A 26,074-nucleotide genomic window follows, 5' to 3' on the forward strand; every position below is an offset into this window, starting at 1 on the left:
GTAAACGTGAATTTGTACACTATCGGACCGCAATCGGAACGTCTCGCAATTTTATTTGTAATCCTGTGATCGTGACTAATTGCCACGATCGCCAGTGGAGAAGATGGAGCTAGCTGCTGCGTAGAAAAGGCCTTATTTCCTATGAATGCGATTTTTTGTTGCCCGATGGATGACAATTTAGGAAACGGGTTTCAATCTGGAGCTTATTTTTCTCTTGTGTACCGGAAAAGATTGAAGATTTAGAGGGTCCCAGCAGAAAAAATAAACTGTGGATGGAAACCAGTGTCCAAAAGGTAATCCACCGAGGCCACAGAGTATCGTATTTATAGGAGACAAGGCCTTTCAATGCAGAAGTTAGAGCTAATTTCTTCACAGTGACCGCGGCAGTCAGTCGCGATCACTGAACAACAAAGAACAGTGCGGTCAGACAGCGCGCAAAGCAACGTTTGCTGCCGAACTGGTGGCTTAATCGCGGGCGTCGGCGCCTGTAAATGTAGCGTCGTTGGATGACGTTTCCGGCCATTCGTTCCTATTGTCGATTTCTTCCTCAAGAAACCCGCTACAGCACCTCGAAGTTTGTCCCAACGTTTCTTTGACACACTGTATATATTGTCTGAGAAATGACTAATCGCAAATGACATCGCAGCAGAATAATACTTGGATTTGCTGCCACAATTTCCCCGTCAAGTATTTTAAGTAATTAATCATGTCGGGAAGTAGCAGTTGGAGGAGCGTAACTTAATTATAAAGTTTTGTGCCCTCGACGTACAAGATCTCGTCTAATTACTACATGGTTCTACAGATACACACACACACACACACACACACACACACACACACACACACACACACAGGGAGAGAGAGAGAGAGAGAGAGAGAGAGAGAGAGAGAGAGAGAGAGTGAGTGGAAAGGGGGGGGGGGAGGGTTAAGGGATTCACAGTACGTGTTTTCACACTGGGGAGGCATGAGGAGGAAAAGGCGGCCTTGTTCCAATCGAGTAATCGCTGCTGAATGTTATAGGATTCTTATTTTCATCACATGGTGGTATTCTTCCTGCCCAGTTTTTGCAGCATTTGCTTTTCCTGTAGATTTTACTCATATTCTTCTCGGGGTGACGGACCAGTCATCGGGACAAAATGTGAATACTTTGACGCGCCGTATTAATAGAAAGGCAGGTAAGAGACTCTCAAGTTTCATTAGATATCAGACTGAACAATACTGCTCGAAATAACTGATTTTGAACCGTAAATGATGAGCTGTATACATGAGTCCAAATCATACATGCTCCGAGTATTCCATTTCAGTGTCAGCGTATCATGTTCAATCCATGTTGCGCTGGGAACAGTAGTCCTTCACTATAAAAGAAAGAACGCTGGAAAGGGGTGTGCAAAATTCTTGAAAGCGGGGAGAAATGTCCTTTTCCAACATAAAGGGCACTCTGAACATGAATACGAGAAACTGTCTAAATTTTGCAGTGAACGCATAGTGTGTTGTGGGGCGATCGCTCTGTTATATAAATAATTCAAAAGCCGTTGCTAGTCGCGCTGCGGTCGTGTGTCAAATAGTTTTATCTTATGACTGCGTTTTATATATCTGATGGAATAGAATGACCATGACAGCAGTTATTTTTTAATTTTTATTTCTGCTACAATGATTTTATATCAGCTGGTCTGCCTCATGTATCGTTATATCCAAATGATTTATGTATGTTAAGCTACATTCAGGTATGTGGTACTGCACTAATAGTAATGTATATAGTGTAACTCATGTAAGCCGTCCCTCAAACCTGTCATGTTACATCTTCAAAGATCCGATGATGGCACCTTTAATGTGTTGAAACCGATCATCTAGTGAAAAGTGTTTAAGCGATCTTGGCTTTTGAATTATTTATACGTCTAAATTTTGTCATGCAAGATCGATTGTTACAGTGTTCTCCACGCAAACCAATAAAATTTGACAGGAGTTCTCGAAGTAGTAATGTTAGAAGTATAGCTGTATTGAGATCAGGTCGTTTCAACTGCAGCGTATTTATACGTGTGAGTAGTTTCATTAAGTTAGCAAATCACTGCTAACTAAGCATCGTACATTCTAGTCATTGGGAATTTTCGTCTGGAGATATCATACAGGCCGGAAATGGTTACTGAAACAAGTACAGAGAGCAAAAGCATATTTGGTGACGTGATTATAATTCCGTCAACTGTAATTAGAGATAGGAAATAAGTATTTACAGCAGCCAAACGATAGGGACACACTGTATCTGGAGGATTCTACTTGGGAGATTCCAAAATGAAATTGATACCGAAATATTTAACACTTTGAAATTGGCTACGAAGGTTGGACGAACAGCATCAAAGGTCGCAAATTTCTGTGCTTTAACAGTGAGAGTAAAAGGAGAGCTCAATTAAAACACATACGTAACATTCTGATATACCTTTTATATACAAAACACTGGTATTCTCTTTCCCGAACACTGGGGAATAATCATACGCTGAAAAGCAGCTATAATTTAAACAGTCAAATTACTGTTCGTGAACTGGCATCTGTTTCACAAGTCCTGTCTACTGGGAAGCTGTTCGTGAGAACAAAAACAGTTTATCCTTGATCTTGACCTCAGTATTATCGTCGGGTGATGGCATGTTGTCAACTGACGCAACATTCTGACAGCTGAGAAGTACTTTCGGCACTTGTTAACGTAACCTATGCTCGATCTCTAATAAAATAGATCTCCACCACCCTCAGTAAACTGTTACAGAAGGGGAAATTTACTCTGCAACTTCACACAAAATATTACTAATTTTCGACTGGAGGGAAACATGAGAGTCTGCTCAGTAAAACGATCATGGTTCAATAGGTTATGTTAAATCTTCTTTCTTTTTCATTTTCGCAGCTGAAGGATCGGAAAACTATTTCTACCTTTGTTAAGAATAGTTTTGGTGGTGTGGATTCTTCTTACTTGACTCATCTTTAAATTATGAAATTTTCATTGTACTGAGGAAGTATTAAGCAGAAACGAGGTGAACAAGAAATCTATCGACAAGCTGGCAGAGGTTGTTCAGGGATAACTCTTGAGCATTTTGGTATAAGGTAACTATGGTCTTCGGTTGCTCTTTACAGGGATCTGTTCGGATTGTTATCTCAGTTATCTTGGTCTCCGTACAAATATCGTCACAACAATGAAAAAGACTGTAATATGCAATCACCAAACCGTAAAATACACCCAGTTTCTCGAAGAAACCTATCTACAGATGCGGAAGACTGTGGTGTGGTTATCGCTGCAGGAACAGTGCAACATAGGCGTCGTCGTTGCGCTATTCCTCTGCCTTCAGCGAAACAATACACAATGTGCATATCAAAATGGTTCAAATGGCTCTGAGCACTATGGGACTTAACTTCTGTGGTCATCAGTCCCCTAGAACTTAGAACTACTTAAATCTAACTAACCTAAGGACATCACACACATCCATGCCCGAAGCAGGATTCGAACCTGCGACCGTAGCGGTCACGCGGTTCCAGACTGAAGCGCCTTTAACCGCACGGCCACACCGGCCGGCATGTGCATATCAGAACCTATCCGCATTCCGGAGTATTACTGTTAATGCACAAATAATACTGCCGGTAAAACGAACCCGAGACAGCACGTAGCATAACTTAATGCAAGCTTGAGGACGGAGAGTAAAGAGGGCATTATTGTTGTCAAGAGCAAGTACCGTGAATGAATGGAACGAGTTCTTTTCCAGACAAGACACAAAGTAGATACCGTCGATATTTGGACTGTTGGGCGCTATTTTCAAACAAGTATGGATACAAAACTATTTGGCGCCTGAAACCAAACGAAATATAAAAACTCTGGAACGACCCGCCAGAGACTGGGCCCTTACTGAAGTGTTGTCAATCACTCAACTTTTATCTTAAAGGCTATTAGTACAGATTTCTTTGAAACTGACTAAGGAATTATCTCAAAATCTGTTAATGGCAGATAAAGCCATAAACACGCTGCTCTGTTCTATAACTGCAGTGTCTTAACAATTTTGCTTTGCTTGATTGTCAACAACAAGAAACAGAGAGTAAAGCAACTGTCAATGCATTTAGAAGAGTAGCACGTCCTGTAAAATCAGCATAATTCACATTGATAAACTTAACTCCACTGTACGAAAAGTATGACTTCTACAACATTAATGCAAATCCATTTTGATGTAGGGAAATGTCTTCGAAGAGCTTCCAGATCTCAGATTTTAGCAATATCAATGCTAAACATTCATTACACGAGTAAACAGCACCAGTTCTGTTGCTGTGGAACGTTTTACTTCCTCAAAAGTGGAGAAATCGATGGTGAAACATTAACTCAAGTTCTGGCATATAAAATTATATCTAACGAATTGAAACGTAAGTATGCACTTGTAGCGTCGAGAAAGAAATATTTTTTCTGCTGTTGCTTTTGCGAATAAATAGTCTACATGAACTGAAAATCACATGGAATGTTAGTGCCTCTGCTTTGCGTCTTCTGAATAATGTTCACTAAACAAGAAGGGACGTTAACTAGGTGTATATGTGTAGAGTTACACAGTAAAATTATGTAAAAGTAGTATTGAGAGAGAGTTCACTAATTTACTGATTTACTTACCAGAGACGTTTATGTGACGGATGAGGAAAAGATAGTTGCCATCTTTTAATTACGGTCGTGTTTTCCCTCTCATTATTGAACCCGCACATCAACATAGTCGAAAGGAATCACTTGAAACTCATCAGACTAGCTTACGCAGCAATGTTGTCGGTAAACACACGGTCTTGAGGTTGTTACCTCTTATGCACTTCACTTCATGGAGCCCGGTATTACTAAGTGTGTTTTTCAGTCTGTAGAACAAGTTTATTCACATAACAGATGGAACGCAGTGTTCACAGTATCCGAAATGACACAGCGTCGTCGGGACGGGTTTGCTTACATCACGGGCTGCGGAGCCGAGATGACTGTACCTTGTCCTCTGCGAGTTCCCTGCCGAGAGCTGGCCTGGACCAGCCCGCTGCACGTTGCACGTTGGCGACGTGTCCACGCACGTCGCGCTCCGCTTCTCGTGCAGAACGACCCACCTCCAGGAAAGTCACACGTGGTGGCCCGCGAATGTCGCAAGGCCGCTTCGTGGTCAGCATGACTGGGAAAGCTAACCAGGCGTCATCGGGAGATACAGAATCTTGCTCCACCGGTTTATATGGAAAGCAATTCATCTTGTATTACTAACATCCTATATTATTTTGCTGTGCCCGTTTTATCAGCTTGAAATATGTTACCTTGCTCAGTTGAGTGATTTGTTGCCTCAGTCACCGTCTCACTTAACAGACAATAAATTGATAGGAAGGTAAAACATTTACACTGAAGCGCCAAAGAAACTGGTATGGGCACGGGTATTCAAATGCAGAGATATGCAAAGAGGCAGAATACGAAGCTGCGATCGGCAAAGCCTATATAAGACAACAAGTGTCTGGCGCAGCTGTTAGATCGGTTACTGCTGCTAAAATGGCACGTAATCAAGATTTAAGTGAGTTTGAGCGTGGTGTTATTGTCGGCGCACGAGCGATGGGACACAGCTTCTCCGAGGTAGCGATGAAGTGGGAATTTTTCCGCACGACCAATTCACGGGTGTATTATGAACATCAGGAACCCGTTAAAACATCAAATCTCCGATATCGCTGCGGTCGGAAAAAGATCCTGCAAGAACGGGACCGACGACGACTGTAGAGAATCGTTCAATGTGACAAAAGCAAATTGCTGCAGATTTCAATGTTGGGCCATTAACAAGTGTCAGCTTGCGAACCATTCAACGAACCATCATCGATACTAGTGTACAATTGATGACTGCACGACACAAACCGTTACGCCTCGCCTGGGCCTGTCAACACCGATATTGGACTGTTGATGATTGGAAACATGTTGCCTGGTCAAACGAGTCTCGTTTCAAATTGTATCGTGCGGATGGACGCGCACGGGTATGGAGACAACTTTATGAATCCATGGACCCTGCATGTCAGAAGGAGACTGTTCAAGCTAGTGGAGGCTTTGTAATGGTGTGGGACGTGTGCAGTTGGAGTGATATGGAACCCCTGCTACGTCTAGATACGACTCTGAGAAATGACACATACACAAGCATCTTATCTGATCACATGCATCCATTCATGTCCACTGCACATTCCGATGGCATTCCGGCAATTCCAGCAGGGTAATGTGACACCCCGGACGTCCAGAATTGCTACAGAGTGGCTCCACGAACACTCTCCTAAGTTTAAACACTTCTGCTGACCACCGAACTCGTGCCGTAGCGTTCTCGCTTCCCACGCCCGGGTTCCCGGGTTCGATTCCCGGCGGGGTCAGGGATTTTCTCTGCCTCGTGATGACTGGGTGTAGTGTGATGTCCTTAGGTTAGTTAGGTTTAATTAGTTCTAAGTTCTAGGGGACTGATGACCATAGATGTTAAGTCCCATAGTGCTCAGAGCCATTTGAACCATTTTTATTGACCACCAATCTACCCCAGACATTAACATTGTTGAGCATATCTGGGATGCGTTGCAACGTGCCGTTCAGAAACGGTCTCCATCCCCTTGTTCTTTTACGTATTTATGGAGAGCCCTGCACGATGCATGGTGTCAATTCCCTCCCGGACTAGTTCAACATTACTCGAGTCCAAGCCACGCCATGTTGCGGCACTTCTGCGTGCTCGCGGGGGCCCTACGCGATATTAGGCAGGTGTATTAGTTTCTTTGGCCCTTCAGCTTGGTAATATAAATGACTGTTAATGTGAAAGGACGTAGCCATTTCTAGGAAGAAGAAATTGAACTGTCGAAACTAAGTACAAAAGGGATCGAGAGGTTACGTTTGAGGGCATTGCTGCAGCGAATATGCAACCCAGCGCGACGACAACACGGGTATACGAACACCGACGTGTAGGCAAGGGACTATTGTGGCCTGCGAACGGAAACTTTTTGATCGTCCCTTACGATACTCTGATGCGGGGAAAAAAAAATCGCGACACCAAAAAAGGAGTTATGCGACATCAACGAAAGTTGTAGGCGCGTTTCAACATCTGAAAGATAATGTACATTCAGATTTCACGCCAGATGCATTAGAGTGGCGTTATTAGGTTTGCTCCAATTACACGCTGTAACGGTCGTGAGCTTTAGTTTCATCTGGGATTTGACAAGACGAGTTGATGTTCGTCAAGAATGCCTTTTAAGGCAACAAATATGCCATCAGCAGTACCTCGCTGAATTTGAACGACGTCGTGTTATATGGATACAAGAAATTAGATGTTTCAAAATATATTTTGCGATTTTGCAAAAACACTAGGCAGGAATGCAGCCACATTACATGATTGCTGGCAGCGGTGATCACGGGAATGTGAGCCTGCAAAAAGGTCGCGGTCCAAACTGCCACGTGGCATTACCGAGGGGGAAGACCATCTTGTTCGGCTTATGGCTCTGGTGCGTCGTGCTTCATCTGCAGCAGCAATTTGAGCAGCAGTCGGCACCACAGTGATACAACGAAGTGTTACAAATCGGTTACTTCAAAAGCACCTCCGAGCCAGACGCCCTGTAGCGTGCATTCCACTGACCCCAAAACCACTGTCACTTGGGACGTCAGTGGTGTCAAGCGACAGCAGGGAGGACGCCTGTTGTGTTTTCTGATGAAAACTGGTTCTGCCTTAGTTCTTGGTGTTTCGTCGGTGTATATGGGACAGTCAAATGAAAATGAGACAGATGGAAAAAGTGAGTGAACTATTAATTCAAAAGCAATCGCTGTAATTGTTAATACATGTATCCCACTGAGGCAAGACAGTCAATGCCTTAGTGGAAAATGTTTACAGTTGCCTGCGAAACCATGATTGCACTCAGAAGTGTTTCTCTTCGCTCCAATAAAACAACCGGCCGCGAATGTTTTTCTTCATAGCTCCAAAAATATGAAGAGATTGCCAAGGTTGTTTCGACCACGCAGCAGCAGTTCTCTGGGAAGTCGTACCCATTTTCCATACAGCCCCCATTTCTCTCCATGCGATTTCCATATTTTTGGAGCCTTAAAGAGAGACATCCATAGCCGTCTATTTGCTTCACACATTGAGGTACACGCCTTCATCTTGGCTCTCAGTGGGCTGAATGGCGATTACGTTTGCAATAATAAAGTTTACTTACTTTTTCCTGTCGTCTTGTTTTCATTTGAGTGCCCCGTCTACAATAGAGAAGTTTGTGTGTGTCGGCTTTGTCATTTTAATCCACAGAGTCCAGTATTTTCTGTTGTACTAGACTCAGCCGAATGACGAGGACGATTATTTGTACAAGGCGAACTAAAGAAATAAAAACTGATGATGGAATGTGGAAATGTCTCAGAAGTTACTCACTATTGAGTATCATGGAAGGAAAACAATTAGAAGATTAACGTCGATAGAAGTAATGGGAAGGTAACGGAGTGTAGTCGTATCAAGCGAGTGGATACTGAGGGATTACGAGATGATACACTAAAGGTACTATTTGAGCTCTACTATTTCAGCAACGATGTAACTGAAGACAGCAGATGAGTAGTAGTAAGAATAACTTTTTGAGATACAGAAATTCGTTAGCATAGAACATAAATGGAAGTGTTACGAAGTAACTTCTGAATGTATTTGTCTGTGAGGTACACGGAAATGAAAAGTGGATGTTGAACAATCCAGGTACGAAGGGTATCGCGATTTATGAAGTGTGGCGGTACAAAAGAATGGATATGAGTAGTAGCCTCGAACAGATAACCAGTTCAGCGACACTGAATTGAATAGGTGTAAATATATCTGTATGGTGCAACTTGTTTGAAGAAAGGTATAGGTTGATATGACGTATATTGAGGAATAAAGGCGTAGTTAATTTGGTAATTGAGAGAAGTGGGGGTTTAAACAGCAAGTTCAATTGACCTAAGTGACAGTAGTTATACAGAGATGAATGGACGCTATAGATTACTTATGGAGGGTCGTAACAAAATTATTCTTCTTACTAAATCTTCTACGCTACCGCTACTATAACCACAACCAGCAACGACAACAGCGAAGAAAATAAGAGTGAGAAACATCTTATACATGTTAATGATGGTTGATAACAACGACGTTTGATTTAATCAAAATAAATCGAGATATTTATTTCTTATACACAACGTTTTTCAGACAACACCCAACTTCAGATGTCTTACGGCTATTACATAGTCAAAATTCTTTTATCGACGAGTACTTCGACACAAATGCTAAACGAGGGTCGTCGGATTATTAAGGGAATACGTCAAGACTAAAGACATACGATACGATCAATACTAGGGGTAATCGTAAGGTTTTAATTATCAGCTTGCAAAAAGCATTGAACTACGTAACTTTAATTTTCAAGGTGATAATTTAAACTTTACCTATGGCATATTATTAGTAATGTGAGCAATCTTAAGTCGTTTATGTTGTGCTGCAAGATTAACGCTGTGGTAAGGGATCCAACGGGACGGGTTTCACTCAGTTTCCCAGCATTACGATCATACTGGTAAACCAGTGATTTGATACTGGGCCTCATGAATTCGGGAGATCACGTCCATAGATCACATGAAGTAATAACACTTGCTCTTTCTACGAAGTATTGCGTAATCTCCGTACATTTATTAATCTACAAATGCAGGGACGAGACCCTACTGCTGTCATCCTATATTTTGAATTACTGGCGTCAGCCGAAACCCTGGTAGGCTGGTGGTAACGTTCTAACCGAGTTTCTTTGGAACCGTACCTCAACCGAATGGCACAGACTGATGACGAATCGAGCCGTATCACGTTCAGTGATGAATCACCATCTTGGCTCGCCGCAAACGTTTTTCCTCAGTGCATATAGCCGCATCAAGTGGAGAATACAAGCTGGGAGAAACATTATCGTGTAATTTCTGGTGATAACGTGCGACAAAACACAGCGCATGTCATTTTTGAGATGGCTATTTCAAAAAAATGGCTCTGAGCACTATGGGACTCAACATCTTAGGTCATAAGTCCCCTAGAACTTAGAACTACTTAAACCTAACTAACCTAAGGACATCACACACATCCATGCCCGAGGCAGGATTCGAACCTGCGACCGTAGCAGTCCCGCGGTTCCGGACTACAGCGCCAGAACCGCTAGACCACCGCGGCCGGCGGCTATTTCATATAGGCGAAAATTTACTGTTGCAAGGTAATAAAATAATCAGTCAAATCTACCATTTTAATTATTAGTATGTAAAACGGAAGAACAGTTCTCATGGATGTATCACATTTAAGATCTCGTGCAGAAACTAAATGGTGCTATCTCTTCAATAAGAATGATCTCTGCCTTCTCTTACATTCAAAGGCAAAATCATGTTTACTTCGCATACTTTCTGTTATAGCTTCCGGCATCATATTTTGGGGAAACTTGCTCATGCACATAAAATATTCTCAGTCCGGAGAAGGATAGTCGCGACGATTTGTGGTGTCAGTGTGCAGTTGTTCAAGCGTTCATTCGTTGCTGGTCGTGTATTTCCTCATGGGATTTGAAGTTAAATGTATGGAATCGCAGCATGCAACTCTGCGGCAGCCCCAGGATCATAACAGATTGCTTGAATTCCACGGCAGTCGAATGGCTTTAAGACCTTGCACGAATAACACTACGTTTTCGAGGAGAAATAGCCGCAACCTCTTTAAGGGCAATTACCGCACCCGCAACGACTGAAGTCAAGTAGTAGTTTCAGAAGAACATCGACGGCGCTTGGTATTATTGCTGAAAATGCTGGGTTTCAACTACAGTGGGCTACAACCTACCTCTCCCTGGCTGGAATAGAATTTCAGAGGCTCTGCCTCCTGGCTATAATGAGAAATGGACGACTCTGAAGTCCCTGAAGACACTGAGATCTGGAGTGGCAGACCTAAGGTTAATTTGAAAAGATGAAACTACATTGGTCAACACGATACCCACTGCGACTGTGGAGGAGAACAGAGTGTTCATCATAAGTTTCTGTGCCGACCAGTCTCCTGCACAGAGGATGAACATCAAGAGCAAAGGAATCGCCCATCAGCGTTAAGACAGATAAGGATTTTCAGGTATGTGTCTCCTCTGTGGGGAGTAAAATAACTGATGATGGTCGAAGTAGAGAGGATATAAAATGTAGACTGGAAATGGCAAGGAAAGCGTTTCTGAAGAAGAGAAATTTGTTAACATCGAGTATAGATTTAAGTGTCAGGAAGTCGTTTCTGAAAGTATTTGTATGGAGTGTAGTCATGTATGGAAGTGAAACATGGACGATACATAGTTTTGACAAGAAGAGAATAGAATCTTTCGAAATGTGGTACTGCAGAAGAATGCTGAAGATTAGATGGGTAGATCACATAACTAATGAGGAGATATTGAATAGGATTTGGGAGAAGAGAAGTTTGTGGCACAACTTGACTAGAAGAAGCGATCGGTTGGTAGGACATGTTCTGAGACATCGAGGGATCACCAATTTTGTATTGGAGGGCAGCGTGGAGGGTAAAAATCGTAGAGGGAGACCAAGAGATGAAGACACTAAGCAGATTCAGAAGGATGTAGGTTGCAGTAGGTACTGGGAGATGATGAAGCTAGCACAGGATAGAGTAGCATGGAGAGCTGCATCAAACCAGTCTCAGGACTGAAGACCACAACAACATCACCTCTTTAACCATTATACAAGAACATGTACATCATCCCGCAGGTCTCAGTCCCAATAGACGACCAGACATTTATTTTACTAGCGGAGACCGGCAGATTGGTTTCCTGTGCGCACACTCTGGCACACGTAATCGCTGCACGGCCTGCAGGAAAGCGCATTAGCCGGTCTTAAGGCAACCAGAAATATTTGCCCACCGCGGTACTCTTCCGCAAGCCAGTGTTTGCGTTTGAGAGCAACCGGTGAGATAAGCAAGTCAGATGTGCGTCTCCTCCTCCTCCACGTGGAGTAAACAGGCAGTCCGCAATCAAGTGCTTGTGCGACGCAACACAGCTGCTGCTATCCACCAAGGTAAACACCAACACACCCGCTGGATTTGCCTCGTCACGTGCCCAAACATTTCTGTCCAGTAATGTAAGAATGCAGTCTCGCAGCAGTAACATTGAATAAAAAGATATAAGGCCTCTAGTTGGGTCAAGGGGTTAAAATTAGACCAAGCTCTCCTTGGGCACTGGTGCTCGCAGCGCCGTACATTGCCATACTTTGACTATGCGTTCGATTTGCCTGTTTTAACCCTCTGTCCACAACATTTGGTGGAAATCCACCCACCCACCACATTTGCCTTAGTACGCATGCACGATAGAGCTCAGGTCTTTCCTCAGCTAAGGCATCTTTCTAGCCCAGCCAGACTCACAGGAATTGGGGGGTCGCCTGCTCCATGGTACGAACTACTCGAGTGGGATTCCACCCAACCTTTTTGTTAACCTCCTCCCAACCCACCTTCTGCACACCATGCTGAGCTGCAGGCCGACATCTCTGTTAAGGGTAGTATCGGTGATTTTTATTTCGTTGGATTCTTTAATTACACATTCCCAGAAGCCTCCACTGTGAGGCACGACAGAGATTACGCCAATTTGATCTGGTGACCGTTTTCTAAAGATTGCCCACCAAAATGTCTAACGCTTCTTCCAACATTGTTCTACAGTGAGTACGGTATGTCTGACCTATGGCTGGCCACCCTCAAAAGGTACCTTGTAGACCTCCATGTGTTCAGAGACCTTCTGCACCTTTAAGTGGTCTCATTATTTGGCGGATTTTTGTCGGAGGTGTGAAGATTGATTTGATCTTGTGTCTTTTTAGCAAGCAGCTTATATCTTGCCCAACATGGAGCCACAGAACAGCAAAAATGCAAGTTTCTTTTACTACTTTTCATCAGTGGTATTACCGTTACTCTAGCTTAAGATCGCATCATTAATTTGTGAATGTTGTAGCCGTTGAACTTGAAGTCCTAGTATGTGATACTGTTCTTGTGCGATGCGCCAATATTTGTAATACACGGCGCTTCCGTGCTGGGCGGTGATGGCTGATGGCCTGCAAGTACAGACTGATGGTACAGATTGGTGTGATTAGGTTTCCTATAAATGCTGTGGTGAAGGCATGTATTTTCTTTGTGGCAGATGAGGATGTTGAGGATGGACAATGCATATTCTTTTTCTACCTGTGCGTTGCTGTTGTTGATATTTAGATATTCCAAAAACTCGTCAAGTTTTTCCACATTTATGGGGCCAAATGAAGAACAATGTCAATGAAATTCACCAGCAGCCATGTAACTTAACACGTTATTTTCTTTTATTTTGAAGGCTACCAGTTTCAGCATTTCATTACTCCATCTTCAGGCCCCATATACATCTCTCCAAATAAAGAAAAATATCACAAAGCCATAAATCTCTGGATATCATGCATTCAGTAGTTACACTTGTGCTTGTTGCAATCAAATCTTTGAATGAAGCACTGGTATAACGACTGAATAATGACATCCAGAGATTTATGGCTCTATATCATATTTTCTTTTATTTAGCGAGACGCATGGGGGCAAGAATATGGCACGATGAAATGCTGAAACTGGTAACCTTCAAAATAAAATAAAATAACATCTTAAGTTACTCAGCTGTTGGTGAATTTCATGACACTGACAATTATTTAACCAGCTGATGTCCCCCGTCCATGATGGACCAACAAAGATGAAATGAAGAAAATGTCGTCAACATATCAAAAGAAACAACTAGGCTCTAATGGGTCCATGTCTAAGACAATATCGTTGAACACCTCCATGAAGATGCAAGGCGGAAAGATTTGGCACGACACATTTAACATTCTTGTAGATTCATATGTACAGTAGATCGCTTTTTACAATGCACTAACGCATTATTAATAATTTCATTGTTTGAAATTGCCTAGCACCATGTACTAACAATTTCCATAGTAACACATTTCTAGGAGTTAATTAGCTCTGATCACTGCGTGTGAGATCGCTCTCTTTCATCTATTTTTAGGTTTCAGATATATATTTTAACTGTTTTTGTGATAATATTTACTATATAAGTGACTTATTAGTGGTTTCTTCATTCACCTCTGCATTTCTTGTGTTGTGGCCTGATATTTGTGAGTGTTTCGTATCGAGCAACTTAACCTCTTACCCGTGTTTACATTCCGCGCTGACCAGTTGCAGCTGTAGCGGCGCATCGAAAGCTAAGTACTAATTAATTGTTTGTGTATAGTAGTTTATTTAGGAACTTTAGTAGTCTTCAACCGGTGTTCTTGGTGTTTTCCGGTGAAATAACTTCAGAAGAAATTTTTGCGAACTGCTTTCAGTTTCGTTACTGTCATTAGACGTTTGATTTTCTTTCTGTGTTAGTATTTTGTTATATATTCTCATTTGTTGTTGATTAATACTGTCAATAATAGTAGTTACTTCCCTTGTAGAGCAAGTTTGTGATAATTGTAGTCAGTTTTTAACTTCTTCTTATTGTAGTAGCGGAACTTAGATAAAGTTGTTTCAATAATTGTAAAATTTTACCATGAGTGAGAAGTGCGGGCTTTGCCGTAGGTTCGTGAGTAGTGGATTGCGGTGTGAGACTTGTTCGAAGTATTTTCACTGGGGGGAATGCAGTGGGGAAGCCAGTGGGCATTCTGGTGAGATCCTCTCCTGGAACTGCAGGTTATGTAGCAAGAGTAAGTTAATAGAGGAGCAGGAGCGTAAGATCTGTGCCCTTCAGGTGCAGTTGAAAAACGCACAGGAGGAGCTAGATAGGATGAGGAGGGAGAAAGGGGTTGGGGAATGGGAGCTGGCTGTTGGCAAGAGATCTGCTAGGAGAAGGAAATTTTCAGATAGTTTTACTATTGGTGTTTGTAATAGATATGACCAACTGTCAGAGTCTAGTGGAGAGGAATCTCTAGTAGCTGTAGATGTAGGAAGTATGCAGCAAACCTCAGCAGTTACGATGGCTAGGACAGTTGCAAAGTCTAAGAGAAAGAAGAAGGTTCTGCTCTTAGGTAGTTCTCATGGTAGAGGTGTAGGCCAGCAGTTGCAGGAAGTTTTGGGGAGTGAGTACCAGGTCACCAGCATTGTGAAGTCTAATGCAGGATTGGCTCAGGTGACTTTTAACATAGGGGGGTTATGTAGGGATTTTACTAAAGAGGCTCAGGTAGTGATTGTGGGTGGGGCTGGTAATAGTATTGATAGGGATGGGGTGTATGACATAGATGGTGACCTGGAAAAGATAGCCACTCAGACTGGCAACACGAATGTGCATTTCGTGGAACTGTTTCAGCGTCACGATCGGCCTCATCTTAATACAGCCGTCAGGCGTAATAACATGAGACTTGGGAGTGCGCTGATGACAGAAGGCATGAGTCACATTTCAGTGGTGTCGGTGGAGTCTATCAGTAGGACGGGTTTCACTAGACATGGCCTGCACCTCAACAGGTATGGGAAGGGGAGATTGGCAAAACTCAAATGACAGCATAGGTGGGGGTGGTGGGATCACTCCTGGGAAAATTCCGGTAGTTGTGGGTGTTAGAGCTGTACCTTTTTTAGATTGAAGTCAGCTGATAGGTATTCCTGCTTAAGGGAAGTCTCTCTAACAAAGAAACCATTTTCTACAAAGCTTGGGTATCCGATTAATGAGGGAATTGGTATATTTCATCAAAATATACAAGGTATTAGAGATAAAGTTAGTGAACTGCTTATAGATGTTGACTCTGAAATTATTGGTATATCTGAACACTTCTTAAATAAGGAGATAATTCAGAGGCTTCCTTTACCAGGATACAGGTTGGCTGGCAGCTTTTCTAGGAGCTCTTTGCGGTGTGGGGGAGTAGCCATGTATGTGAAAAACGGTATCCCATTTGAGTCAATTGATGTTTCAAAGTACTGCACTGAAAAGGTGTTTGAATGTTGTGCAGGTGTGGTTAAATTTAGTGGAGCTAAACTTCTTACTGTTGTTATTTATAGATCCCCAGACTCCGATTTCACAACATTTTTGCTAAAGCTAGAGGAGGTTCTTGGTTCACTTTATAGGAAATACAAAAAGTTAGTTATATGTGGTGACTTCAATATTAATTGTATAAGTGATTGTGCAAGGAAAAGGATGCTGGTAGACCTCCTTAATTCATATAATCTTATGCAAACCGTATTCTTTCCAACAAGAGTGCAAGGGAACAGTAGAACAACCATAGACAATATTTTTGTTCATTCGTCATTATTAGAAGGACATTCTGTTAGCAAAAAGGTGAATGGCCTTTCAGATCATGATGCACAAATTTTAAGTCTAAAAGATTTTTGTGCTGCAACACATGTTAAATATAGTTACCAACTTTTTAGGAAAGCTGATCCAGTTGCTGTACAGACTTTTGTAAACCTTATCAAGGAACAAGAGTGGCAAGATGTTTATAGTGCTGATACAGTAGACGATAAATATAATGCTTTCCTCAAGACTTTTCTCGTGCTCTTTGAAAGTTGCTTTCCGTTAGAACGTTCAAAACAGGGTACTAGCACAAACAGGCAGCCTGGGTGGCTGACTAAAGGGATAAGAATATCTTGTAGAACAAAGTGGCAATTATATCAAAACGTTAGAAACAGTCAAAATCTAAATGCAGCAGCCCATTACAAACAATATTGTAAGGTGCTTAAAAAAGTTATTAGGAAGGCAAAAAGTATGTGGTATGCAGATAGAATAGCTAAGTCTCAGGATAAAATTAAAACCATATGGTCAGTCGTAAAGGAAGTGGCTGGTCTGCAGAGACAGGTCGAGAATATAGAGTAAGTGCGTAGTGGGGATGTCCGTGTTACTGATAAGTCGCATATATGTACAGTACTTAATAATCACTTTCTGAATATAGCAGGTGAACTAAATAGAAACCTAGTCCCAACAGGGAATCATATAGCGCTCTTAGCAAAAAGTGTTCCGAGACTGTTACCTGAAATGCTCCTCCATGATACTGACAAGAGGGAGATTGAGTTAATAATTAAATCACTAAAGACCAAGAACTCTCATGGATATGACGGGGTATCTAGCAGAATACTGAAGTATTGTTCCACGTATGTTAGCTTAGTACTTAGCCATATCTGTAACTTTTCCTTCAGGAGTGGTCGGTTTCCTGACCGATTAAAGTACTCGGTAGTGAAGCCACTTTATAAAAAGGGAGACAGGGATAATGTTGACAATTATAGACCTATTTCTATGCCATCGGTGTTTGCTAAAGTTATTGAGAGGGTTGTATATACAAGGTTACTGCAGCATTTAAATTCACATAATTTGCTGTCAAATGTACAGTTTGGTTTGAGAAATGGCTTAACAACTGAAAATGCTATAGTCTCTTTTCTCTGTGAGGTTTTGGACGGATTAAATAAAAGGTTGCGAACGTTAGGTGTTTTCTTTGATTTAACGAAGGCTTTTGACTGTGTTGACCACAAAATATTACTGCAGAAGTTGGAACATTATGGAGTAAGGGGAGTAGCTTACAATTGGTTCGCCTCCTACTTTAAGAACAGAAAGCTGAAGGTAATCCTCCGCAATATTGAGAGTGGTAATGATGTTCAGTCCCAATGGGGCACTGTTAAATGGGGCGTTCCCCAAGGGTCGGTGCTGGGGCCACTGCTGTTCCTCATTTATGTAAATGATATGCCTTCTAGTATTACAGGTGATTCAAAAATATTTCTGTTTGCTGATGACACCACCTTGGTAGTGAAGGATCTTGTGTGTAATATTGAAACATTATCAAATAATGTAGTTCATGATATAAGTTCGTGGCTTGTGGAAAATAATTTGATGCTAAATCACAGTAAGACTCAGTTTTTACAGTTTCTAACCCACAATTCAACAAGAAGTGACTTTTTAATCAGACAGAATGGGCATGTTATAAGCGAGACGGAACAGTTCAAGTTCCTAGGCGTACGGATAGATAGTAAGCTGTTGTGGAAAGCCCATGTTGAGGATTTTGTTCAGAAACTAAATGCCGCTTTATTTACCATTAGAACAGTATCTGAAATAAGTGACATTTCAACACGAAAAGTAGTATACTTCGCATACTTTCATACGCTTATGTCATATGGTATTATTTTTTGGGGTAATTCTTCTGATTCAAAAAGGGTATTTTTGGCTCAAAAACGGGCTGTTCGAGCTATGTATGGTGTAAGTTCGAAAACCTCTTGTTGACCCCTATTCAATAGTCTGGGAATTTTGACATTGCCCTCACAGTATGTATTTTCTTTAATGTCGTTTGTTGTTAGCAATATTAGCTTATTCCCAAGAGTTAGCAGCTTTCACTCAGTTAATACTAGGCAGAAATCAAATCTGCATGCGGAATACACTTCCTTGACTCTTGTGCAGAAAGGAGTGCAGTATTCTGCTGCATCCATTTTCAATAAGCTACCACAAGAACTCAAAAATCTTAGCAGTAGCCCAAACACTTTTAAGTCTAAACTGAAGAGTTTCCTCATGGCTCACTCCTTCTATTCTGTCGAGGAGCTTCTGGAAGAGAGAAAAAATTAAGCAAATTCCAGTGTTACATTCTTGATTTTCTTTATTTAAACTAACGACTTGTCGCCTGAATATGTTTCTTATATTTCATTTTATCTGTTTCTACAATCGTGTTATAATTTCATGTATTGACTCGTTCCATGACCATGGAGACTTCTCCTAAATGTGGTCCCACGGAACAATAAATAAATAAATAAAAAAATAAATAAATAAACAGGAAAGGCTGAAGAGTGATTGGGCAGATACTTACGTTCTGCAGGGGTGGACATTTACTTCCTAGAAAGAGAGAAAGAGAGAGAGAGAGAGAGAGAGAGAGAGAGAGAGAGAGAGAGAGAGTAGTGTGGCAGCAGTGGCAAAACTCCCGTAATGTGGACATAACGTGCGGGTGGTTTCTGGCCGGAGAGAAGAAAGAAATTTCAGAATAGGGTCCCTGTAGAAAGAGCGTCGGGAGAGAAATACAGCGAAAGGACATCCTTTTAGAGTGAAGGAATGTACAGGATTACAAATGATGGTCGCGAGTTGACCGCCAAGGAATCTTCTCACAGGAAGTGTCAGGACATACTTCCCGCCAAAGAGCAGATTTTTTGACTGGGGTAGGAGGGGAAATGGAACCTTCAAGAAAATCTTGTGAAAGGAACACGAGTTTCAGGTGTTTCATAACCTGGGTAGTGGGTGTAATGTTTTTGTAATGGTCTCTGTGATTCGTCACGTGAGTATGACATAAGGACTCCTATCCGGGAAGCGATCGAAGAAAGTTCCCTCCGGGGATCGAGCTACAGAATTCGCTGGCGAGAGTCACAGTGCAGAACCTGGTGGTTATGTTCTGAAAAGTGTTGCTTTCGACACGGGGAGCGCGTGAAGTCGTTTCGCTATGGCAGGATTGTTATGTTTCCTCGAGTGATGATTCTTTAACTTAATAAACATAAACATGGTCCATAGTAGGCTCTAATCGTGCGATTAGGTAACTTCAACTAACGGTCATTGCCAAGGAGATTTGTAACATCTGTATTTCATGTCATTTTCAAATCACTCTTAATTACAAGTAAAAGGTAGCCGTATTCCGTCATTTTACGAAAGGATCTACACTGTAGTGACAGCTTTTAAGATTGTATTCACGGTAGTGTGGATCCTTTCGTAAAATGACAGGATACGGATACTTTTTACTTGTAATTAATAACGCACGAAAAGTTGTAGTTGAGAACAACAAATTACTTACAAGGGAACCTCCCCACCGCACCCCCTCAGATTTAGTTATAAGTTGGCACAGGGATAGGCCCTGAAAAACTGAACACAGATCAATCGAGAAAACAGGAAGAAGTTGTGTGGAACTATGAAAAAAATAAGCAAAATATACAAACTGAGTAGTCCATGTGCAAGGTGGGCAACACCAAGGAGAGTGTCAGCGTTAGAGCGCCGTGGTCCCGTGGTTAGCGTGAGCAGCTGCGGAACGAGAGGTTCTTGGTTCAAATCTTCTCTCGAGTGAAAAGTTTAATTTTTTATTTTCAGGTAATTATCAAAGTTCAGGCACTCACACATAATCAACTTCGCTCTCCAAAATCCCAGGACATGTTCAGATTTGCTTATACATATGCAGGATTTGACGGTCTACGCACGGAAACATTTGAAAACGTAAAAAACATATGTTTTGACAGAGCACAGGGAAAACTGTGCGACTGTGAAGCTGTTGCATTCATTTGTTGCAGTTTATGAGACAAACTCTTATGTTTTCATCACTTTTTTGGAAGTGATTATCACATCCTCAAGAAAACCTAAATCGGGCAAGGCAGAAGAATCTTTTTATCGATTCGCCAAGTGTGCAAGTTAGGTGGGACGACAACATATTCCTGTCATGTGACGCACATGCCGTCACCAGTGTCGTAAATAATATATCAGACGTGTTTTCCTGTGGAGGAATCGGTTGACCTATGACCTTGCGATCAAATGTTTCCGGTTGCTATTGGAGAGGCGCGTCCCTTCGTCTACTAATCGCACGGTTTTGCGGTGTGGTCCCAAAACACAGACACTAAACTTATTACAGTGAACAGAGACGTCAATGAATGAACGAACAGATCGTAACTTTGCGAAAATAAAGAAAGTAAAATTTTCGCTCGAGGGAGGACTCGAACCAAGGACCTCTCGTTCCGCAGTTTCTCACTCTAACCACGGGACCACGGCGCCCTCCAGCACAAGTTGTCCTTGATGTTACATGTCTTGCACATGGACTACTCAGTTTGTATATTTTGCTCATTTTTTCATAGTTCCACACAACTTCTTCCTGTTTTCTCGATTGATCTGTGTTTAGTTTTTCAAGGCCTATCCACTGTGTCAATTTATAACTAAATCTGAGGGGGGTGCGATGGGGAGGTTCCCTTGTTAGGAATAAAGAGACGACTCACTGGAAGGCAGAAGTGCTGCGTCGACAGGCACATAAAGGAAAGGAACAGAGCTTTGCTTTACTAGCTTTTGGAATGAAATTCCTTTCTCAGACTGTAATAGAAACATGCACATACGCACGCACACACACACACACACACACACAAACACACACACACACACACACACACACACACTACTGGGTGGGGGTCGGGGGAGACAGAGAGTTCACTTATGTTCAGGCCAGGGAGGTAACCTCACTGGCCTAAGCCTAACTCGCTGCCTCTCCCCCCCCCCTCCCTCCCCCATTCGGACGGAGTGTCATTGTGTGTGTGTGTGTGTGTGTGTGTGTGTGTGTGTGTGTGTCCTACAGCCTGAGAAAGGGATTTCATTTCGAAAGCTAGTAAAGCAGATGTCTCTACCTTTTCGTTTTGTATCTGCCGACGACACGGTGCTTCTGCCTTCCTGTGAGTTGTCTCTATATTCCTAATAATTAATTACTTGTAATTAAGAGTTATTTAAAAGTGACATGAAATACAGATGTTACAAATGTTCTTGCTAGTGACGGTTATTCGAAATTAGCTAATCGTGCGATTAAACAAACATCGCAATACAGCCTACTACGGGCCATGTTTACATTTATTTAGCGTCTGGAGGCTGTGGATCCCCAAAAATACAAAATAGATTCATTAGCTCTCTGTGGAATATGTCATACAATGAAGTGCTTCTCTACAGGAGAATGCTTGAGTCGAATTTCTGCTCCTGGCTACTGAACAAACAGAATTGACTCGTTTTCTCCCATGTACTAAGGTAATTTCACCTCTAGGAGTTTGCGGACGGCATATTGCGTCCACTTACAGAGAATTACAGGTACGCCTAGGTAGTTTTCTGCACAGCGTCCAACGCCCCAGCGGGCAGATCATTGGTGCAGTACAACTGGTCTGTACTTCAACAGGTGATAAGCACATTTCACTTTGGCGGATGGGGAAACACCCACAGTAAATGTGTAGAATTCCATTTCCTTGTCCGCTAAGCGTTTTCTGAATATGCCATTCACAGTGAAAGTCTTCTGTTTCTCACAACAAAACAGTATCAGCCAACTTTGTGTCCATCTACTAATTGGGGGGGGGGGGGGGCGGGGGGGGTCTGAAGTATGTCAAACATTTGTCCTGCGAATCTCAAAATTACATGTAGGTTAGAATCCGATATTGCGGACTTCATATTTACATACGTTTTGCACTCCGAAATTTTTTTGAGAATAAATAATATATGGTATCCTCGTTGGGATGTGTTCTAGTAGGAGTACAGGCATTTTATTGTGAGTAGGAGAGTAATCACATAGATGGAGATGTAAGTTGTCATTGGCAGGATCATCTTAATAATTTGTAACGTGAGAATCCACTGCAAAGACATTAGGCAACCACAAATACACACACCATATGTTACAAACACTACTGCGGGTAGTCGGAACGCCAACCATGCGTTTGATAGTGATACTGGTCGCATTACAGAAAATAAAATCACTGTTAACCCTTAATAGAGGTGTCAGCCTGCAGGTCAACTCGGCGTCGGATCCAGATACCGAAGTTGAAGTCTACACATCAAATGTTGAGTCAAAGTACGCCCATAATATGGCGGTGGGGATAGAACCAGTGACGTCACAGCCCGCAGCCAGTGTACATAAGAGCGCACCGGTAGCCCCCTGGCAGTCGTATCATTTGACAGTGGCCAAAGAGAGTTTGGTCGCAAGCCGGTGGTATTCTAACCACATGACGCGTCTAGAAGTCCGAGAAATTTTTATGCATTCCTCTCGTAACCAAAGCAGCAACACTACAGCGAGTGCTCCTGGCTTTCCCACTCTTCAAAAATGGTTCAAATGGCTCTGAGCACTATGGGACTTAACATCTGTGGTCATCAGTCCCCTAGAACTTAGAACTACTTAAATCTAACTAACCTAAGGACATCACACACATCCATGCCCGAGGCAGGATTCGAACCTGCGGCCGTAGCAGCCGCGCGGTTCCGGACTGCACGCCTAGAACCGCTAGACCACCGCGGCCGGCTTTCCTACTCTTCGTACGGCCGTTGCGCTTACAGGAATATCCTCAGAGCTTTCGGCTCCATGGGTGTGTAAGGGCGATATTTGTTCACTCTGAACACCACAATGAAATTTAAGTTTCGTTTAGGTGTACCACAAGGGCTACACAAAAACCGAAAAATAGACATTTATTAATACTGCTCTTAATCAGGTTGAAATATGGGATTTCCGTCAGTCGAGTCCCACAACGCTTGTACTACTTAATTTATGGTATCTTCAAATTCCCTTTGCTAATCTGACCAATCCTCTACCCAGCGGTAATTTTTCCTCACCTTTACGAAGCCTTCATTTTTTATTGAATAGTTACTGTTTACAAAACCAGTCTTGAGTGGCAATCTTTACCGCCCTAGTACTGTATTTCGTGCTAGGCATGTTCCAACGTTATTAAATTTATTGCCTGTTATCTGTGAGAGGATTATGACTACTTAAAAAGAAAGAAAAAAAAGAAAAAATGTCTTTGCAGTGGATTCTCACGTTACAAATAGTTCAGTATGATTAGAATAAGCACAAAAATAGGTATAAGCTATAGGGAAAGACGAGTAATATGCGATATGTGGAAGAAGGGAGATGGGAGTTTATGTCCCGTTGACAACTAGGTCATTATAGACCGACCACAAGTTCAAATTGTGAAAAAATTGGAAAGGAAATCGGCTGTGCCTTTTTCAAAGGCGCATCCACGCATTCGCCTGGAGCAATTTATAGAAATGCCCTAAAACGTAAATCTCGATGGGTGAGCGAGGTTTCGAACCGTCATCCTACCGGATGCGAGACCAGCCTGCTGACCACTGCGCTACCTCGCTCGGTCATATCCAGTGTTCTCCGCGAGCGGACGCTGACCGCAGGCTGCGAGTACCCTCTCCATCGTCACAGAGAATAGAGCAGAGACTTACGGAAACAAGGAAATCGATCCTGAGGCAAATGTCTGGATTAATCAGGAATGGCTGTATAATGCCTGTCGCATTAATCCTAGCTGCAGATCGCCAGGATTTGGATACTGGAATATTTTTCATTTTTCCATTCAGTTGTGCTACGAATACCGATTTGTTTCCCAACATGACCGGTATGGGACGTATGACTGGCATGTTTGATAGCGACATCACGTGAAACATCTACGTGAAATGTATATAAATGCTCAGCTGCAAATACCAAGTGCTCTTTTATTAAATAGCCATCTCTGAAAGGCGCAAAAACTTTAGTAAAAGTAGCGCAACAGACACTCACAGTTTTGAAAATATCGTAATTTATACGATATAAAATCGAAATACGCATTTACTCTTACTAAACCTTCACTTAGCACAACGCTTAAGAACATAATCTGTGGCAATGTGGATGCATAAGTGGTGAATCCTTACAGTTGTTGCCACTCACGTTCGGCAAAGGCAATCTCTCTCAATGTTTTACATTTCTTAGCAGAGGATCTTTCCCTTTTGCTCTTGCATTACTCAAATTTCCTTTTGTCTACCGGTACTGTGGCCTCAAGAACAATCTCCGATTTTTTGTTAGCAGCAAGTTCGGTCATAGAAACGACGCATTTACCTGGACGGTATGTATCCTACAGTCAGAGAGGTCATAAGCCCATCAGTTTGGGCAAGAAACTGGTAAGCACTCTGTGTTAAAAATAGTTTTAATTTCCTAGAGTTTCTTGTCATTTTCGTGGCAACTAGTTTTCTTACTACTAGACTCGTCCGGACAGCAGAACATATTACACTGTTGTTTCCGAGATACGGAGAGATGCGCCTGCCACGCAGATTAACAACGAGCCCGGATGAGATTTTTAGGCGGCTTCCCACATTCTACCAGGTGCATACCGATCCGATAACCACATCCCGCCTCATGTAAACTCTACGCAAACGTTTAGAGAAGGTTCTCGTATCTGAACATGAGATTTACTCTAGACTCAGACAGTTGAGAACACAGATTCCGTCCCAGCGGGAATTGTCGCATCAGGAAGGGGATCCTGCCAGCAGCTACCACTAACAACGCGTTGGACCGTGTAACACTGCGTCGATCCATGCAACATTGCGTCGGTCCATAAAACACTGCCTCAGCCCAAGCTACATTGTCTCAACACGTAAAATGGGAGAATTTATGGAAATAATCAGCAAATAGTCGTACAAAATAAATTTTATTTCGTTAACAGGATTTGGAAGCTTAGTAGCCCTTCTTCGGAAGGTTATAACTATCGCATTGTTTACAAATGTTAACGATAAGATGCATGGAGCATATTACTGTGGTCATGTGATTCATCATAGTGCCTGTAGGTATAAGGAAGACGAGCAACAAGTGTATACAAGAATGGGCACTGGCGTAAAATACTAAAGAATGGGACAAGACGAAGATTTTCATACTATTATGTTCTCTATAAGTTAGCGGATTATATTTCTACTTATATTAATTTCCAAGTTAAACATTTTTCACAAAAAGTTCTGCGGCCCCCATTACCTTCTACACCAGTAGCCTGCTTCCTTCTCTCTCCATCCCCTTTTGGATCGCCGCCTCCTTGTTTCCGTGACGGGCTAACTACTAGGCCAGATTCTGACAGCACCCCTGTGTGACAGAGATGCACGACTTGAGAGCCGGCTGTACACGTTAGAAGAGGATCTGGCAGTGCTGGTTTACGGCACGTCCGCGAGAAGATGGCTCGTTAGGCGCTGACAGCAATTACAGCCACGCGCCGCGGACCAGGCCTTGCGACAGCCATCAGTGGCGCTAGTACCCGCTGGCGCCACGCCACGCCGCACCGCGCCAGTAGCTGCCACTCCTACAGCCACTTGCAGACGTCCACCAACAGCTGCATTTGCAGCTCTATTCCTGTTCTACTTGCTCTCTCAGCCGGTCTCCGTGTGCCGTGTGTACATCTGATTAATGGCCGCGTCCTTGCCGGTAACGAGTCGTACATTTCCACGTGGTAGGTCAACATCGTGCTCCACTTTAAGGCCTTACAAGTGCTGCTCTGGTAAATCGCTGGCTGCGGCAGCACTGTACGATTACAACCTAACTTGCTGTCGCCACGGAAACACCGTAATTACTCCAGCACTCTCGCACGACGTAGAATAAAGGTTGGATCTTGCAACAAAATGGGCCGCATAGTCGTAATGGCTCACCAGTTTTCCT

The 26,074-nt window shown here is 42.6% G+C and overlaps 1 protein-coding gene across 8 annotated transcripts in view; it reads right to left on the reverse strand.

Moving 5' to 3' along the window:
* LOC126457194 (sodium bicarbonate cotransporter 3) overlaps positions 1-26,074 on the reverse strand; it is a 989,834-nt gene that overhangs the window by 760,805 nt on the left and 202,955 nt on the right. For 2 of the 8 annotated variants that reach the window (XR_007585444.1, XM_050093287.1), the window contains exon 1: positions 4,622-4,743. The exons of 1 other annotated variant lie outside the window; for it this stretch is intronic. Coding sequence is in view for 6 of the 7 variants with exons in the window: in XM_050093287.1 (XP_049949244.1) it covers positions 4,622-4,716 (95 nt within the window). In the remaining variant the exon portion in view is untranslated. Of the gene's footprint in view, positions 1-4,621; positions 4,750-26,074 lie in introns of those variants that run through there. 5 more of the 8 variants (XM_050093286.1, XM_050093294.1, XM_050093293.1 and 2 more) reach the window with 5 other exon arrangements.

This window comes from Schistocerca serialis, chromosome 2 (genome assembly GCF_023864345.2).
Source record: "Schistocerca serialis cubense isolate TAMUIC-IGC-003099 chromosome 2, iqSchSeri2.2, whole genome shotgun sequence".
Lineage (NCBI taxonomy): Eukaryota > Metazoa > Arthropoda > Insecta > Orthoptera > Acrididae > Schistocerca > Schistocerca serialis.